Source organism: Trachemys scripta, chromosome 2 (assembly GCF_013100865.1).
Source record: "Trachemys scripta elegans isolate TJP31775 chromosome 2, CAS_Tse_1.0, whole genome shotgun sequence".
Lineage (NCBI taxonomy): Eukaryota > Metazoa > Chordata > Testudines > Emydidae > Trachemys > Trachemys scripta.
The window spans coordinates 20,086,668-20,107,394 of record NC_048299.1 but is presented as its reverse complement, the minus strand read 5'-3'; the positions used below and the strand labels follow the sequence as shown (position 1 = coordinate 20,107,394).

The 20,727-nt window shown below is 39.1% G+C and overlaps 1 protein-coding gene across 1 annotated transcript in view; it reads left to right on the top strand.

Annotated features, from left to right (window-relative positions):
• Nucleotides 1–20,727, top strand: part of PTPRN2 (protein tyrosine phosphatase receptor type N2) — a 960,120-nt gene that overhangs the window by 467,439 nt on the left and 471,954 nt on the right. The window contains exon 11 of the mRNA XM_034760012.1: nucleotides 11,517–11,596. Coding sequence (XP_034615903.1) covers nucleotides 11,517–11,596 — 80 coding nt within the window. The remainder of the gene's footprint in view (nucleotides 1–11,516; nucleotides 11,597–20,727) is intronic.

The window sequence follows — 20,727 nt, the reverse complement described above, 5'->3', positions numbered from 1 at the left end:
TGTGGATAGAACCAAAGAGTCTTGGTTCCCAATCTTACTACTCTGGTCTAGCCTACTGAGCACACTTTACTAATAGAATAGTAAAAGTTAAAGTTGGAAAAGGCTTATGATGTAGAATGACCAAACTTACCTCTCAGTTTTCTAGGAATCATTTATTTTGAGAGGCCTGACATATTTAAAAAATGAATGTTTGTGTCCCAGTTTTTCAATCAATGGGTGAATTAGTTTTGTGACTCTGTATAGAGCGGCTGGCCCAGATGAGCAGCTGTACATCTCTTGTACATTTCATCACCCTAGCCAGCTTGTGCTGCAAATCCAGGGTTGTTTGCTTCAACATTGCTCCAACCTGCCTGTGGTGGGGTTTATAAACCCAAGGATTCATGCAGGCTTTAGGGAGCAGGAAATGCTTCACCAGGAGTGGATGCCAGCTGCAGTAAACAATATGCCTTCAGAAGTGAGAGGACTGGTTCAGGGAGACAGTTTCTCACTCACAGTTTGGAGGAAGAGGCACAGGAATGAAACAGCCAATTGGGTTGTCCAGAACTATTTTTCCGCTGCCAGAGGAGAAGTTTCCAGACTTCTAAGTGGGCAATCACTTTGGGCTCGGAAGAAACAAGCTGTCCTGGATTTTTGTGGCTGGTTTAGGTTTAGGCTGAAGAAAGCCAGTTAGTGTGCTTCCTCGGGACTTGGACTTATTTAACAGAGGCTTGGATGTACTCAACATTTAGCTTTTTAAAGGGACCGTAGATACGCAGCCTTCCCACTGGAACTTCCATACTTCCCTCACAAAGGAATCACAACCACGTGCAGCCCATGGGTCACGTCAGGTGGGTGTAGTCTAATCCTTTTCATACGGTGAACCATGCTTTCCAGCCTCACTGCCTCTAGTTCTTAAGCATTACTTTCTGGCCACTAAACTATGCTTTACCGACTACCACTCTGATTTGGTAAATTTTACACCTGTCATCATTTTCTCTCAACAAACATAAATGACTGCACCATGTACAATGCAGTGGAGAATCAGGCCCAAAGTCAGTGAACAACGTCTCTGATTAAGTCTTTATTGGCTAAAAATACAAGTCCGCTGCTTACTGGTATGCCAGCGGGGCTACTAAAATGTGTAAAAATACAAATGAAAATACAAATGTAACATCAGTTCTTCCTTTCATAATGACTTAACTTAATTACCACTCTGGAGGAAAATAAAACAAAACCTTTGTACAGTAAACCAGTGTTTCAAATGTATTTGCAGCTTCTCAGTGTCCAAACTCTACAGTTCAGCATTCTGGAAGTAAATTATAGCACTTGGGTATTTGTGCTTCTACCAACCATAATTAGATACCTAGTTTTCACAGCAGGCAAAGTTGACAAATTTCACAGAGTTGGCATGATGAAAGTTTTACGCTTGTTGCTGATTAATAGAAAAATTATTTAAAAACTCGGAAATTATTTGTAGACCTTGAGTGATTATCTGAGAGATTTCATTTTGTGAAGAATAAAAGTTATTAAAACTGAGCTGAGCATTCATTAAATAATTGCAATTATAAGGTTTAGTAAAAATCTTCACTTGGGACCAATTGAATTGAAAAATCTCTCAAATCTTAATTTTCAAATATATTTTTCACATTGGAAACAAACATCAGTAAAATGAGTTTGAATCAGAGCTTTACTGCATGTAGTGTCTGTTTGGACAGATCAACCATTTTATGTGATTTCACTCCTCAGATGTTGCTATTGACAATACTGTGTCAGCCATAATCAGTGAGATTGGTGCAGCAATGTCACTTCAGTGGTTGCACGTCCATAATGATAGAGGCTACGAGGACAGCACAAGATGTCCAAATAATTATCTGATTTACCTGCAGCTGCAGGAACCTACTAACATTATTCCATTAAATGGGACCATGCAGGTAGATTGCACAAATTGCTCAATGCCACAAAAATCAACCCAGATCAAAGTTTTGTTTCTGAATTCCCACCTCCCCACCCCTCAACTTTTAGAGACATTTGGATATGAAATATGGTTTAGTCTGTACATGATCCTCATTCATGAATAGATACATGAGAACTCATTTCTCAACAAGCACGGAATGGCTGAAATAAAGGAAAAATCTCTCTTCATCAGCCATAATATCCTGCTCAGGTTAATAGTAAATTTTAACACAGAACACGGAAAGGATTAAGATACTTATTCTATTAAAATTTGTTATTTGTATTACAGTAGTCCCCAGAGGTTCTGATCGGTATGTTGTATATTGAAAGTTCTTTTGAACATGGGCTTTTTGGTCTGTGCTTGTACAGCGCTTAGCATAATGGGGTCCCGGCCCATGACTGGGGCTGCTAGATGCTATCACAATACAAATAAATAATAACATCAATTGTTCTGGATAGTGAAAGACTGTTCCTCCTCCACAATGTTTACAATCTAATAAAAAGCAATGGAGGAGGAGGATTTTGGAAATGTATTGGGCATTTTGAGATCCCATCCTTTAAATGTTTCCCCTGTTCTCAGAATTATTATGCAGCTTGGAGTTTTGGCTACTTGTAAGCAAAGCTCTCTAGTTAGAACGTGCCTCTGAAATAATCTTGCTGAAGGTCAAAATACAGTGACAACCAATATGATTGTTTCCCCTTGTCCTGAGCTTCTATGTCATATATGCCAAGATATTGGCTTTGGCCCTGATTCAGGAAAGCCCTTCATCATATTCTTAGTGTTGAGTCTTCCTATTCAGCAAAACAGTTAAGCATATGCTTAAATCACATTAAATCAATATGACGAGCATATGTGTTGATGCTTTGCTGAAAATGAACTTTATAGTTATCTGGAATGGGGACTTAGAGGAAAGTAGTTGGCTTTCATGGGTGTAGAATCTTGTAGTATGGCATAATCCAACCACTGACTTTCTTGGCTGGTTAATACCAGTAGGCAGATCTGCTGGTTCTGTCAGTTACCTCAGTACCAAAATGCAAAGATAGATGTTTGCTGGTTCCATCTATAAGAGCTGGTCCGGACCAATTGTGGATACAGCCTCATCCATCTAAAGACCATCCGGTCACTGCAGATGCACTGGATATGTCAGAGTTAACTATGGAACCCCTCGGGCACCAGGGTATTCTGAGACTTGTATAACACCGGAAGATATATTCCTCCCTTATTCACAGTCTCCACTTCTGAAGAATGTCCTTACTCCCTCCAGAGGAGTCTACATCACTGGCCCAGGAACTGTCTCACTTCCAACCATCTGGTATGACTTCCCCAGTACTGATGGCACCACTGCTACCAATGGAGCAGTTCTCTGACTCAGAGGAATCAGAGGATATGGCCACACCGGTATCTCAGTGGAATCAGTTAAGCCCTGATGGACAGTTGAGGAGCTATGCTTGCCATTCTGCCAGGTACAACCCCCATTCGCCCCAGGGACTGCTGGTACTGATTTCCTTGGGGTCACTCGCAACCGATTGACCCCTCATTTTTATCTTATTGGAGTCCATGGGATCCTTATGGCAGGCATCTGGGCCCTCTGAAAAGTCGTACTGTTCCTCTTCCTTTCACCAGCCAGTTCGTCAGTATATGAGGAGGAAGAGCTGGAACCGGATCCACAGGTACTTGACAGCTCCTTCTTCATCATCCCTGGATGGAAGTGGTCACTCTTTCTTTGCCTTCTCTGCTGGATGACTGAAAAAAGGCAAATATAGTGCCAATCTATAAAAAGGGAAATAAGGACAACACCGGGGAATTACAGAGCAGTCAGCTTAACTTCAGTACTCGGAAAGATAATGGAGCAAATAATAAAGGAATCAATTTGCAAACACCTAGAAGATAATAAAGTGGTAAGTAACAATCAGCATGGATATGTCAAGGACAAATCATGTCAAACCAATAGCTTTCTTTGACAGGATAACAAGCCTTGCAGATGGGGGAAGTGGTAGATGTAGTATATTTTGACTTCAGTAAGACTTTTGATACTGTCTCACATGACCTTCTCATAAACAAACGTAGAGTGCTACAAAATAGCAAAATCCTTTCTCCAGTCATGTCACAGCTCACTCTATAGAAGCACAGGCTGCCTCCACAGCATCCCTACCAGATGTTCCACAACAGGACATCTGCAGAGCAGCCACTTGGAGTTCAATCCACATGTTTCTGACACTCTATGCCTAGTTCATGCCTTAGCTACAGATGCAATGGGGGGACTGGCAGTATTGGAAGTATCTTTGCTACCAGCTTCCTTGCACCCACTTCCATTCTGAACACTGCTTGCCAATTATCCACATGTGGAATACATATAGGGACTTTCACTTGAAGAAGAAATGGAGGTTACTTACTGTCACTGGAGATTCTTTGAAATGGGTGGAATATCTTTATTGCACTATCTGCCCTCTATCCCATCTGCTTCAGATCCTGTTGGATTTGAAGTAAGAAGAGGTTGAAGTAAGAACCGAAGAGGTCAACCCACACTGCCTCTTATTCCGTGGGCTGGGAATGTGAGGAGCTACTGCAAATGTGGGCCAATGGTTGCTGCTTTGAGGAAATTCTGTACTCAGACACATTGCACACATGTGTACATGTGCGGGACCACATATCTCGAAGAACCTCCAGTTACAGTAAATAACCTCCATTTGTGTTGAGCTCCAGCACGGAATGGATTCTCGTGCAGGCAATCTGACTAATTTTCTTGAGGAAGATTAATAAATAGCCTGAGGGAAGGGTCTGTTGTAGGATTTGTGTCTGAACAGGGTTGCTTACTTATTGAATTGTTTGCCTGAATTTCTTTTACTGAAATACCAGTTCATATGATATAAATATAGCATTGGAGACATTGATCCATGCAATATACATTTTGGATCAGGTTCACTAATACAACCTGAGTCCTTTGCACCATTCAATTCAAAGCGTTTAACTGACCATTTAAAATGGGATTGCAGCTGGTTTGATTAAAAAGGGACATGCAAAACCAGCCAGAGTGTACCAGTGAATCTGGATCTATATTGTTTAGGGATGAGCAAACACAATACACCTCTGGCTTTGTTTTGCTCTATCAATCAAGTGTTATGCAGACGTTCCATATCATGAAAATGCCACCATTAGATATTTGCTCTCTCTCTCTGTATGTATAATATAAGTGTGTGTGTGTTTAAATATTGATGCATTTTATATGTTATGTGTTTGTGGAAGTGCATGAGTCTAATTTTTCAGCTCATTTATGATGCCATGGAGAAAAGGAGATTTCCATGCAGTATTGAAGATGGATCTAAGCTTGAAATTTCTAAACACAGCAGACACAGAAATGTATAAACATTGCAAGCAATTAGTTCAAGCCTGCCAAACGTTCCCTAAAACAATTACCTTCACTGCTATAAAATTTAGTTTGCACTGTTCTCTGGAGTGTTACTAATTGTTTTTCTTAACCCCAAAAGATTAAAGATCTTTAAATGAACACATAGGGCTGTACTGTTTCGAATTTCAAATGTGAGTTGTATTAAGACCACAATAAATTGTTTGTATTATGAAACAGGGTTGATAAGAGAATATTTAATATAGTAATTATCCACTGTTCCCCCTAACATCCCCCAGTCTCAAAGAAAATGTTTCACCGTTCTTTAAAAATGTGGTCCAGCTTCAAATTCATTTCTGTCTGGCATCAGCTCCATGTCTTGTCACTAAGAATAAACATAACCATGTTGGCACTTGTTTCTCAAATCCTTTTCCACTAGGGGGTATGATAGACTGTAACTGTATTTCACAGCAAACCTATATGATACTGTGGTACTAAGGAGTATACACATGAGGGAGAAGAACAGGCATGCAAAGCTCGATACATAATTTATACAGATTTAAGTCCTGTCATTCATAAATATAATTGTAACCTAAGGCTTGAAAGTGATATGGACATTGCCATATTGATCATACTGCAGCTCTGTGTTTTCAGGCAGTTCATTTGTTGACAGGCAAAATGCAACAAAAATGTTGCTGGTCTGTAAAACAATGAATGGAAGGAAATACTTATAATTATATATTAACACAAGACATATCGTTTACTTCCTTTGCATGTTGAAAGATGCACCTTCTAACCTTCAGATGGATAATATAAACCTGGTGGGGAGGGGTATGTGTGAGTAGCATTAAATGAGCAATCAACCTTCAAGTCATTTCAGTGCAAACACTGTAATTACTTCATCTATAGTAAACAGAATAGAAAACAATAGCACACAAGGGTGACAATTTGCAATAGGCTTTGAATGTCTTTGTTAAAAAAAACTAATATGGCTGAAGGAAACATTACTGAAATTAAAAAACAAAAAAGCAGAAGTTTTGACAGCCAACAGAGGGGGTAATTAGTCTGTACATTTCAAGTAATATATTTAGCAGATCATTGAAACAGACATTACATTTTGCACAGGGAGCATTTCGTGCTTATTACCCTAGAAGCCAGATTTGCCTACCTTTGCTGAAAAACATTTTAGCAAAAGTATTGTCAGAAGTGTTATGTGTGATTACAGTAATTTAGACGGAATGCATTTTAAGAGCCAACTTCTGCTCTCATATTTAAGTCAAGGGAGATTCCTCCAGATTTGCATTGATGTAAATGAGAGCAGAATCCAGTTCAAACAGGTATTAAAAAAATCTTAGGTGCAGTGTTGTATTTTTAGATGAAATGTGCTGCCTCCTGACATTTTTAATTTCTCTTTTAGCTGAAGAAATACCACGTTGCTTGTTCTGATCTTTCAAGCTGGATATTGTGCTTTATATTTATGATCTGTTTCATCTGCCCAGCTCAGTGTGAATGCTAGTGTGATGTAATCTGCCACAAAAGGAGGGATTCCTTTACTAACTGGCAGAATCATCAGTGATTTGTGGGAACAGTTTGTTTGCAATCCATCAGGTCATAAACAATAGTGTTCACTTCAATGAGCTTCAGTATTTAGAGTGATGTAAAGACAATTGTCATTAATATTAGCTAGGCTTCAGTGTACTTGGCAGCATCAAGAACAAGCAATTAATCCATCTTGATCCCTGCTAACTAATTTCAGGTTCTTTTTCACTGTGTCGTGGGTGCATTTGGTGCGCCTTCCACCCTTTTCAAAGACTGCAACTCCCATTAAAGCCCCCTTAAAAATATTTATCAGTCAAATATTATTATATTTTGGTGTAACACACTCCTCCTACATATAATGAACAATGCAGGATTCCCAGGAGGACAAGCATTCTTATTGAAATGTTTGTTTATTGAGTGCTTTTTGCCAGAAAACCCCCATGAGAAAAGTCTTTATTTTATGAGCTCCTGAAGCTGTAAGACCATTCACAATACACCCAGAAGTAAATGCAATTTTGTCCAGTGAGCTCAGGGTTTTTTTTAACCAAAATTAATGCCAATGGCCAACAATTTCTGAGGGGGACTGAAAAGAATCTCTGTGTTATCCATGTACAGTAAATATGCCTAAAAAAGTTGTATGTTTTTATCCTCCAGTAAATCTTTTTACAGTACATTCAAGAATTAAATACTGTAGAATAACAACATAGTATCCCACATCATAATGGATTACTGAGGATCTTGAAAACCTTTGATTTCCTCTTCCCATTGTCGGAAGAGGAGTTCACCAATATCTTCTCAGTCCCCTGAGAATTTTCCAACCCCAACTGTTTTTCATCTTCATTCCCTGCACTTTTTCAGAAGCCCTCCGGGGCAGTGACAGTGCTTTCAGCAGAGGAAAGATTACTGTCTCTTTCCTACCCTAGATTGTGTCATGTTCTTGAGTTAGACAGATGGAGTCACTAGAGAGTAACATGACATGCTCCTTCCCACCCAAGGTCATGAGCATCCTGCCTCTATGAAATTCCCAAAACATTCTGGATTAGGACCTTGGGCTGCAAGCTTTTGTTCAATTCATGGCAGTACATTGCACTGTTACTGGATTACCTACCAGGCTGGTTCCAGATGTTAGGTTGTAGGAGTCCATTTTAGGCTCTGAATAGCTCAAGATGATAGAAAGAAATCTTAATCAGAAGTACACCAATGCTGCCAAACTCCCTGACCACACTTTTACCTTACTAGTCCCAACTGTGCCAGTAACTCACTTTGTGACCCTGGCAAGTTACTGAGGCTCTTTTTGACTCATCTGTGGGGGTTAATATCTCCTCTGAGTGTGATCCGGATGTCCAGATCCTTGGCTACAATTGTGGAATGGCTAGTGAAGCTTGGGGAGGGGATGCAAAACTAGCTTTTATGCTTCCCTGATCCTGGACTGGCTCTATCATAGGTTGGTCCCACATTGTTTTATAGTTATGATCAGTTTCATCTGCACAGCTCACTGAATGATAGTGTGATGTAATCTGCCACAAAGAAGGGCTGTCTTTAGTACCTGGCAGAATCATCAGCTCCAGCCATGTGCCTTAGAGCAGCAGATGGTGGGAGACAGCTTAGGAGCATACCCATTACTACTAAGGGTGCCCCTACAGTGGGTGATTCTCCTGTGGCTAACTACCTCAGCTTCATGGCCAGAATCTGCCAGTGATCTGAATGTTTGCAACGCACTTTAACAACCTCAGATGAAATGCAAGTGCATACACGTGTTAAGTATTATAATATAGAAAATACTATTTAAATGCTGCTGACAAAACATATAGACACTCATCATTTATTAAAATAAACTTCTTTGATATTGGTGACTGGGCATCTGAGTTGTCATTTTAGCAATAGACCTTTCTGTTTTTTCTGAAAAGTACTTGAAGAAAAATTGATTGATTGCTGTCAATCTTCATTGGCTCAGAATAGAATGTGCACACTGGATGTGATGTGAGTAAAGGAGATGGCAGCTAGTATTCATTGTGCCCACAGCTAGTCCAGGGTCAGAATTATTAGAGCAGAGGGGTCATTCTAATAACTATCTTATTTAATCGCTATGTAATAGTTTGCTAACTGCCAGGAACTGAAATTTCCTAGCCTAAATCCTGGTTTCCAGCTTCTGGTTTTCTACAGTAGCTTTGAAAACTATTTATAATATTTTATATATTATATATTATAATAATATAATATTGTATGTATATTTCCAAAAGTGTAATAGAACAACTAGCTTTTTGACTGGGTTTTTATAGGCTTCCTTGGTTTCTTTAGCGAGAGGGCTCAGATAATGCAATGATAGACAATGTGGACTGTCCAGTGTGGACTGCTCACAAACAGCCTGCAGCATGTATGTCACTCCCAGCTACGTCTCTGTGTGCGTGTGCTGCAGCCAACCAGCCACACATTGCCTGTTACTAGCCTTAAAGATTACCACTGGGTGACCCTGATACACTCCCAGTCTCAGATTTCCCCCCAATATGTCCTGTACTGCCCAGTCCTCTCCTAGACAGTGCAAACATATTAAGTCCATTATTCTTTGAAGGGAATAATATGCACACAACTTGTTACCCCAAATGGAGTTGCCCAGACACTTCAACTTCAACACACTGGATTAGATAAAACAATAAAACAAGTTTATTAACTACAAAAAGAGAGATTTTAAGTGAGTACAAGTAATGAGGCATGAAAGTTAGAAATGGTTACAAGAAAAATAAATATAAAATGCTTACTGGTGCTTAACTTAACAAACCACATTAGATTCTAAGCAAAGTTCTTACCACATGCTTTCAGCAGTCTTACTGAACAAACTTTTTAGGTCAGGACCCATCCACCAGAGTCCAATGGCTGCTTCCTTTGTCTCTTAAGGTGCAATAAATGTGATGGGCAGGGAGAGAGACAGCGGGGTGTTTGTCCCTTCTTATAGTCCTGTCCCCACCCCTCACCCTGTGAGAAGGATTTCCAGCTGGGAGCAAGGTGACAGGCAGTCTGTGTGGAAGGAAATTCCATGCTGTTTCTTTGCTAAGATATAGATTTTTTGTCCCTTCCCCCTTTCCTGACAAAGAATGGCCACTTAACAGTTAATGGTCCATCAGCCTTGCTTACATCTGGCTGAGGCTTCAGCTTATCCTTTGACTCCAAGGAACTGGTTTGGGTATTCCCCAGACTTACCTAGGAAACATACTTTTAGTCATGATTTCAGTTTATGTTTATAACTTCACATATAACGCTGCTACATGCATTTTGCTATGATATTACTGATCAACAAATTATGAGTTTTTAAATGATACCTCACACAGCAGACTTTGTACAAACATTATTACACTAGTGTGTTGGGTGTGAACACCGGGGTATATTCTGTCACAACCAAGTAGATCAAATATCATGTACTGTATGGGTTAACCTTTATCATGGTGCCAAGTTTCATAGCTATTCAGCCTTGCACTGAGCTGTACTAAAACAGCATACGATTACTTCTAAAGCATTCTATTACCTGGTGAGTTTTTAAAAAGGGAATTGTCAGTGTATTTGAAAATTTATGAAAAATATATACAATCTGATTTTTATTCACTCTTTATAATAATCTACAAAGCCTGTAACTTAAATCTGTTTTCATTCTAATTTTATCCCCTTCATCATACATGCACAGCCATTTGGTATTATTGGGGTACTTCTGAGTATGGAACTATTGATGTTGATTTACTTTTCTTTAAAAAAATACACTGAGGCATTTGTTTTGGCAAACACTATGCTTATGATTTTACCATTCATTATCATGCTGATTAGTACTGTGCTCTGTAAACTGCTCAAAGATTCATAGACTTTTATGGCTAGAAAGGGCCATGGTGGTCAGTTAGTCTGACCTCCTACGTAACACAGGCCATAGAGTTTCACCAAATGGTTACTGCAGCAGGCTCATAACTGTAGTTGAGCTAGAGCAGATGTTTTTAGAGCTAGCCAGTCTTGACTTAAAGATGTCAAGTGATGGAGAATCCAACAGATCCCTAGAAAAGTGATTAAGTACTCACATTGTTTAAAAAAACTGCACCATCTTTCTAGTCTGAATTTGTCTAGCTTCAGCTTTTAGCACTTGGACGTCACTACACCTTTGGTAGATTAAAGAGCCCTCTACTATCAGAAGTCTTTTTCTTATGAAGGTAGTAGTAGACCCAGATCAAATCATCTCTTCACCTTCTCTTTGTTGAGCTTCTTTTGTCTCTCACTATAAGGCAGGTTTTCCAGATATCCATTGGTTTTAATGGGGCTACTCGTGACATAAGCTACTTTTAGCTAAGGCTGGCAGAATCAGAAAGGACATCTGATTTAATCCTGGATTCTGAGTGCCATTGATGCTCTGTGTGGTGTTTGGGCAAATCACTTGTTTTCTGTGCGTCAGTTTGCCCATCTCTGTAACAAGCACAGTACCTTTACGGTGGGTGTCATGAGGCTTAATTAATATCTGTAAAGTTATTTCAGACATATGATACATTAAAACAAAACACATATAAAGGTTTACATGGATGTTGCAAATGTGTTTAATGAACTAAAAGGAAAAGAAATAAATGATGCCTTAATAGTGATGCTTAAATTCATCTTTTTTTTTAAAGTCTTGTTTTTGATAAGTGTTATGTTGTATTTCATTGTTACAAATCTCATATTTTTTAAATCTTTTTGTAGCATACGGGGATCAGCTGTGACCTTCAAAATGCACTCAAATGTCCAAAATATTACAACTGCAGATGTTGCCAAAGCAGCAGGTAAGAATCCCCCACCCCTGAACCGTGCCCATCCACCATTCAGTTTAGAAAACAGCACCACCAACAACAACAAAAGGAAGGAGCATTCTCACAGGAAGATTGACATTTAATGAAGGAGACAGTTGAGGGGTTAGTGGCACATATGGGAAATTGAAGTGTAACATCTCTGAGTCAATTAAAACTGCCTGAGACTTCATTGTTTGCAGAGGAACTGGATTAAACAGAGGGATGCAGTCGTGGCCTAGCATGGTGAAAAAGGCCTCAGAGTTACGTCTGAGAGAGAAAAATAGAGACTAGATTTTGAAAATGAAAAATTGACACCTGTGACATACAAAGAATTTGGTTGTAGGGGCTAACAGGAGCATTATTACAAGTCAATTTCTGGATCTAAAAGAAGGTACAAATATGCTTTTATTTATGAGTTACTTTGACAATCCCCATGAACACTTAGGACACAAACATTCTATATCTAAAGCTAAACTGCTTCTATAAAAGCCACTGTTGTAAGCACTGCAGTTTGCTTACTGTCAGCTTGGATACCACTTGTTGTGACTACAAGAAATCATTTCTGCAAAATAACAGGTTCATTTGCTTCCAAATTACCTGAGATAGTTCAGATAGTTTGTAATACCGAAGGATAAATAATTAGCAATATCGCTTTAAAATGGGAACAAAGGACGTCAGTTTGGATAAACACAGGGAGAATCATCCTTGGTCTAATTCTGTGTGATTTCTGTGCTGTTACGCCAGGGAGGAATTTGGCCCTTAGATTTGAGATGTACAGGTTACTGATTCAGTCCTTGCTGTTTATATGTCTGCTTTTCAGGCCTGATCCAGGGCCTGCTGAAATCAATGGAAAGGCTAAATGGACATTTAATAAGGTTCTTACTCAAGAGCCCGAAGGTCCCAGTATTTTGCTAATATTGGCAATTTAGGCTTAAATAAAAGAGTTTTATACCATTTAATTTTTATTAAAACTTAAAACTGCTTAAAAATCTCTTAGAGGAATGCCTTCAAAACACTTAATTTACAAAACAAAACCAGAGCATACATACTTCCAGGGTAGACACTTCGTTGTTTCAACTTTATAGCTAAATACGTTAGTCCGGGATGTTTACAATTAAGTAACTTTACGTCAGCCTGGGAATTTTAAAACCAGACCCTGTATACAGAAAATGAATGGGTCCAGTCAACAGAATAATTTCACACACCATCACATCCTTGGAGGAAGAAAGGATTTATGAATCGAGGTACTCATATAGGCGAACTAGGCGGCCGCCTAGGGCACCTAGTGGTTGAAGGCGCCTAAAAGCCCGCTCAGGTGAGGAGGTGGAGTGGAGGTGAGCTGGGGCAGGAGGCGTGAGGGGGGCTGCCCGCAGTAACAGGGGTGGCGCACAGGGGAACCGCTCCCTGCCCCAGAACACCTCCACTCTGCCTCCTCCGCTGAGCACACAGCCCCCGCTCTAATTCTCCTCCAATCGGCGCCACAAGCCTGAGAGGGGAGGAGAATTAGAGCGGTGCCGGCATGCTCAGCAGAGGAGGCGGAGCAGAGGTGAGCTGGGGTGGGCTCCTCGGGCGGGGTTAGCTGCAGAGGGGAGGTAGCTGCCGCGCGGGGGTGGGGGGCAGGTGGGCGTGGTTAGCTGCTGCGGGGGGGTGAGGTTAGCTGGGTCGGGGAGTGGCGACAAGGTGGCCTAGCACGCGAAACTTCCTTGCACCAGCCCTGTACTCATACTATAATGATATCCATATACTATATCACAGAAGTCACAGAATCCATGACTTTCAGAGACCTCCGTGACATTTTCTGCTTCAGCCCTGGGACCACGGGGCTGGAGCTGTTAGCCAGTGGGGACCTCAGAGCTCTCAGCTGCCACAGCTGCCAGCCCCAGAGCTCTGAGCCGTGGTGGGGTCCTGCAGCTCCCAGCTGCTGGGGGCATACTTGATTCATGCCCTTGAAAGATAATGCTCTCTGTGTCTCCTTCTTGTGGATGAAACCTTTCTAGGTAACCCCACATCCCAAGTAGCCATGAATGTCTTGATCCCCTTCCTGCAGTTGCCAAAACCCCCTGGCATCCTTGACATAATGACAAGCATCTCTAGCCTCTCTAGTTGCCAAACCTCTCACCGGTGGGTGTGGTATAGGGCCAGTCTTGCTCATAAGATTAATAAGAGAATAATTTAAATATTCAGTTGTTTTCTATAGAAGCTTTCATACAGTTTGTTATCTCTGCCTAATAACTTTTGTATTCCATTAAACTACAACAATGGAGTTCTATTTAATATTTTGTCAGTATCATGTATCTGACATTCATAATGTGGAAGAAGCTTAAGTTTGTGTAGCTTTTATATTCCAGTCATGTGAATGTTAGATGTGTCAAATACAATGATGCAATGCAGTTGCACCTCAACATTTTTGATGATGCAAGATAATTCTATAAGTAAATGGCTTGGTAACTGTATATGACACAATAGTCCTTAAAATTAGACAGATTCGTGTATCTTTTATTTCCTCTTTTCAGTTTTAAGGTTAGAAGAAATCTAATGGAAAATAATTATAAATAGGATAATATTTCTCTCTATATGAAACAACATTGTAGTCCACAAGTATTGTAAGTGTAATAAGAAGTTACTTATTTGATCTTTATATAGAAATTACATTTGGGAATCATGTTCCTGTATATTCTAGCACTCTGCAAATTATATTGAACGTTTACAACTGTGTCACCTACGGGTTTATTCTCTTCATACCAGCTTGTAACTCCCATTAACGTTAACATCAACAGGAGAATAGACCTCCTAAGATTGCATTAGTATAGTAAATTCATTGTTGTACTGCTGAATGAAGACCATACAGATGCATATTAGTACCATATGTTTCCTTATATATATATCCTACTGGATCCCATCAAATACTAAAATATTCATTTTATATGATCCTGAAGCATGTTGAGTGCAGCATTTCATTATTACAAGAGCATCTTCCTATGGTATTATGCAAATATTTGTCTCAGACATCCTGGCTAATGTATTGTCTTGCTTTTGAACATACGGTATCAGTGCACATTAAGGTATTGGGAGGAGTGCAAATGGTATAAAAGCATGAAGTGTATCTGTTTATTTTTCCATGGAGTTAAGGTTACTGGACACCATCAATAAAAGCAAAGCATTAAAAATATAGGAAATCTTTAACTGAATGGATTTGAAAACACCATCTTTCATGTGCTGCATTTCAATACGTGTAGTCAATTAAAAAAAATAACATAGCAACCTGAAGTCATATCCTATTGCATTTCTATACTCAATAAGTCATATTTTTCAAGAGTGTGAAATCACAATTGTCATAATATATTATTTTTTTAAAAATATACTAAACCAAATGGTTTCCAGAGAACCTTAAATCCACATTAATGCATTTCTTTTATTTTTAGAAAAACACATTTTGATTTCTTATTCATACTTATGTGAGTGTTATGATTGAAATACTAGGGCTGATCTTCCACTGTCTTATACTTGGGTGAAGTGAGTGCAAAACAGATGTAAAATGCCATCATTTTGATTTTATACGGTTTTAAGTATCGGAGGGGTAGCCGTGTTAGTCTGAATCTGTAAAAAGCAACAGAGGGTCCTGTGGCACCTTTAAGACTAACAGAAGTCTTCTGTTAGTCTATACGGTTTTATACACCCTCTGGTCTCACTTTGATTATGCAAGGTGAAAGGCAGTACAGAATCAGACCCATTATGTATGAGAGAAGAAGTGATTTCTAAATTTTTAATGCACAGAGTTGTAGTGTGTGAGGCTGCTGTAAAACCAGCTGTGCATATATAGTGCTAATATAATGGTGCGGGACACTCAACATTATGGTAATGGAAGGGCTGATGTGAAAATAGCTGTATACGTGTAGTCCCAGCATTACAGTAACAAGAGAGCTGATCTGAAACTGGCACACATTTATATCTGGGTATTACTGTAAAGAGATAGCACCGTGAAATCATCTGTGTATGTTTAAACATGGCATGGTGGTGAGGGGACAGTGAAGGAGAATGCTGCTGAGCATAAATAGTCCAAGCATTACGGTAAGGGGAAACTGATGTTAAACTAGATGGTAGTACATAGGCTAGATATTCGGGTATTTGGCTAGCTTATGTGAAAAGTGTGTGTGTGTGTGTGTATACACATACCTGCTACTACGGTATGGAGGAGAGCTTGTCTATTATGGGCACTGTGGTACTTGTGTAGCTATTGTGAAGTCCAATATGCAAACTATTCCTGTCTGTGTAAAAGTTCACTCTCTCACTTATTCTGTACTGGAGACATTATTAAGATATATGAATATAACAAGTTTGAAGTTCTGTGTTTTCCCAATATTAAAATACAGTGACCTAAAGAAATGCTATAAAACCAGTGCAAATGTGGAAAAAATGAATTCTTCATAAAATGCTTCTAACTTATTTAATGATTCTCTTATTATTATTTGAAATGTACAACTCCCTTTCTGATGATTCTCCCTCTCCGTCCTCTCCCTCCCCACCCGCCCCAAGTCAAGGAGGTGCAGGCCCTTCCAAGTTTGGGAGTGTTCCTTATAGCTGTGCTTTTTGAAGTGCATAATCACTTAATAAAGTGAGCTGTAAGGCTCTTGACCAAGAATTGTTTCCCATTACTTACCTATTCTGTAAAAATACACGCAGAACTTATTCTCCATAAAAAAATAATCAATTATATTCCTGTTATAAACTGTACTGTACAAAAATAATTTGGCTAAAATATCACAGCAGAAATTGAAATGATTGTAATATTGATTATGTTTTAAAAAATGCAGGTTAATACACTGTAAATTTAACTCATGTCTTAGATTTTGGAATCTACAAGTGATGTGAAAACTTTTAGTATCTAAAGCTCTAGACATCAAAACTTTGGCAACATTCAGTTTATCATCAAATGCACTTGACAGCAAACATTGCATCAGATCCTTTTGCCATGGTAGCTGAATGTTTGTTCTAAAATTATCAGTTGTAAAACAGTGAACAATGTTGACATTCAAAACAGATTGTTTTTAGAATTAAAGGTTTTAGAATTAATCACATTCAGATGAATAAGGCAGTTCACATTGTTTTAGGCTGTTTGCTGACTCAGGCAGAGTTGACATTGCATTTGTTTACACTTGGTCCACAATTTCATCACCATGAGGACTAGAAACATATCATTTTTAAATCCTTGGGTTATGGAGCATCATTTTATTCACAAATATGTTTACAAATACTTTATTGTGTAAAAATTAAATCATATCATATTTGCTAAACCACAGACACTATTTGGATATATAAACATGGAAAAGGCCCTTCCCCACAATGTTTTACAACTCCAGTGAAAATTTCAAAAGACAGGTAGTTCAGATTCTCTTCTGTACTAAATATGCTTAGAATAGAGGATGGGGGGAGCAGCATTACAGGGTAAGTTTGTTTCCCTGATTCTCATGGGGCATTTGTGCCAACCCCCGTCCATTGGCATAAATTAAAGCAGTTTACAGGATGCGCTTATTTATGCCTGTTCATAATTGGCATAGCTGTAGAGTGCTCCGACAACCCCACCTGCACCACAGTTCAAGGCGGCAGGTTGTGTAGGGGCCACTTATTCCCCTTTATGCTAGCTGATATCTTCCTTGTGCTGGTGAGTTCACAGCTGGCCTGCTACTGCTGGATTCTGATAAAAAAATAAAAAATAAAATAATGGAGATATCCCATCTCCTAGAACTGGAAGGGACCTTGAAAGGTCATCGAGTCCAGCCCCCTGCCTTCATTAGCAGGACCAAGTACTGATTTTGCCCCAGATCCCCAAGTGGCCCCCTCAAGGATTGAACTCACAACCCTGGGTTTAGCAGGCCAATGCTCAAACCACTGAGCTATCCCTCCCCCCCTGCTTTGCTCAACCAGACTGCTGCAAAGTGGCCAGAACAGGATGAGAGAATCTGGGCCAGGTAATTTAACGTAAACATTTTCAAAAAATAGGAACCTAAAGTTAGGCTCTTAAATCCATACATAGGCTCTAAATCAGTGCCCTGATTTCCAAAAGTTCTAAGCACCTAGAAGTTCACATTGAAGTGTAATGAGAGCTGCTGGGTCCTCAGTCTATTTTAAAAACCAATCCATTTCTTTAGTTGCCTAGATAAGAACTTAAGGCAGGGCTTTGCAAAGCCACTTGAGATTTAGACACCCAGTCCCCATTAAAATGACTAGACATTCAAATCCCCTAAACCACTTTGGAAATATCTGCATTGGAGCCCAACTTTAGGCAGATATTTATGACACTCTTGGTATAATGCTTCTAATATTTAACAAATTCAACAAAATCACTGAAAACTTCAACAAAAATTCAATCTGGATCCTTTTAATCAGGTGACAGGCTGGGAAGATAGCATTTTGGGATTTTTAAATAAATTCTAGGGAATAAATCTCCACTTGAAATGCATTTTTCAATAACATCTTAATTATGGAGTTACTGGTTTATCTATAATATAGCTATAATGTTTGGATGAAATGTTTTTTAAAAATTTGCAACAAAGGTCTCTATTCACATTCAGTATAATTGAAATGTTTAATCATCCTGACTTAATTTTAGCAACTCTTCTCAGACTCTAAAGAATTCTACCTATGAAATGTATCTACCTTCAGCACTCATTCTACCTATGAAATGTAGTCATCTTTATGGGCTAAAAAGGTTTCTTTCCATATTACTGTATAATGTAAATAAATACATATTGCTGCATAATGTAAATATTCATAATACTTTTCATCCATAGCTCTTTAAGTGCTGTAAAGTGGGTAAGTATTAAGTCCCTAATTTACAGATTGGCAAACTGAGGCAGAGAGAGAAAATGACTTTCCAAAGATGAGGGAGTGAATTAGTCAGTGGGAAAGCAAGAGCTGCCTGACTTCCCAGTCCTCTAAACTCTTCAGTAGATCAAACTGCATCCTAGCTTATAGGTTTTCTGTATGTTTTGTGCTTGTCTTCACTGTCATCAGCAGTATGATTATTGCATTAATTCTACTGTTATTTATTATTTTTATGAAAAGTGTCCCAGGTGGCTTACAGAAAAAATAAGAGAGATTCATTTCCTGCTCAGGAGATCTTACTATCTTACATGTGACATGTTGAGTTGAGGGTGAAAGAGTAGGAGAACAAGGGATGATTATGTGGTTATTCAGTTTAGATCTGTGCTTATAGGGATTGCTCAATTAAAAGTATATTTTAAAATGCTAATGGCTATTATCGACTCACTTCTTCTATGCTGCAGCATAATCTCAAGGAGGAATTTGAATGAGAAGAGGCTAATGGTTTACTGAAATCTCACTTATTCTGATGCATTCTGAGCATTCTGCCTTTACCCCACAGATTATATCAGCTCTTGACTAAATACTATCTGGCCTTTGTCTGATACATTTTTTAGAGACCATTTTTTGTTAATCTATTAAAGGTTCTTCTCATGATACATTTCTTTGAACTCATTGTAATCCAAGAATTAACTATCCAATCCATTGCTTCCATTTCTGAAGCTGTGAAAATGTTGCTAATATTGCTTGTTGAATTCTTTGGGTAATGGTAATATATTTCTCCTGTTTTTGTGGCGAGTGTCTCTGGAGGAGATACAAGTCATATATTATGAGAAGCAGGCTATGAGGAAGATTATTCTCCATGAAATCTTTCATCTTTTGAAATGGGCTCTAGCCAGTCCTACTTGTCTTCTTGATTTCTCCCTCTGTTTTTTGCATGATCTTGGCAGCTGTCTACACCCATCTGTGCAGGTGTTCTTTCCTTCTCTTGCCTCCACAAGTTTGAAGACTAATAATTTTTTGGTAGTATTTCTGTTTTTTAGGTGAAACTCCTCTCTTTTTGTTCTTGTAGCTCATGTGATCAGATGGAGATTGCGTGTTGTGGGAGAACATGACAAAGAGTATGCCTGTTCTCTTGGTTATTTGAAATTCAACTTTGTAGTGAATTGATTGCTACCTTGCCGGAAACTTGGAAACCAGTTGCCATGATCAGGTGTATAACAGTATTGAGTGCTATAATATCTGTAGCAGTAGTTCTCAACCTTTCCGGACTCTTGTACCCAGGGCCGACTCCAGGGTTTTTGCCGCCCCAAGCGGCGGGGAAAAAAAAGAAGCTGCAATCGTGATCAGCGGCATTTTGGCGGCAGGTCCACCTCACCACTTTCTTTTTCAGCAGCACTTCGGCAGCAGGTCCTTCCCTCCGAGAAGGACCAAGTGACCCGCCGCTGACTTGCCGACGAAGAGCCGGACGTGCCGCCCTTCCCTTGGCCGCCCCAAGCACCTGCTTGCTGTGCTGGTGCCTGGAGCCGGCCCTGATTGTACCCCTTTCAGGAGTCTGATTTCTTGTGTGTACCCCCAAGTTTCACCTCACTTAAACTACTTGCTGACAAAAATCAGACAAAAATGCAAAAGTGTCACAGCGCACTATTACTAAAAATTGCTTACATTCTTATTTTTACCAGATAATTATAAAATCAATTAGAATATAAATATTGTGCTTACATTTCCATATATAGCCTATAGAACAGTATAAACAAGTCTGTATGAAATTTTAGTTTGTACAGACTTTGCTAGTGCTTTTTATGTAGCCTGTTGTAAAACTAGGCAAATATCTAGATGAGTTGATGTACTCCCCTGCAAGATCTCTAAGTACTCCCAGGAATACACATATCCTTGGTTGAGAACCATTGGTCTATAGGACTAGAAAGCTATGAGATGTTCCTAACTTTAAATCAGTTTAGAACAGAAGAATTTATAACCAAAGTATAATTGTTTTAAGGACTTCATTTGTTCTCAAGTAAGTGGCACAGAAAGATTTCCTACTATCGTCATTAATATTTAAAAATTGCTTTTAATTATTTAAATAATCAATAATCATTTAGTAGAACAGGCCGAAGCAGTTATGACAGTCATACCTGGTAAATTCTAATTTTTAAAAACTCACTTCCCCTATTTATTGCATATTATTTGCTCTAATGTTTGAAGAGAAACCAAAACTCACAAACTTATGGACCATCATCTGTGTACTTTGGGGGTGCAGGGGTCGGGGCACTCAGCACCTCCTCACAGGATCAAGCACTATTCTT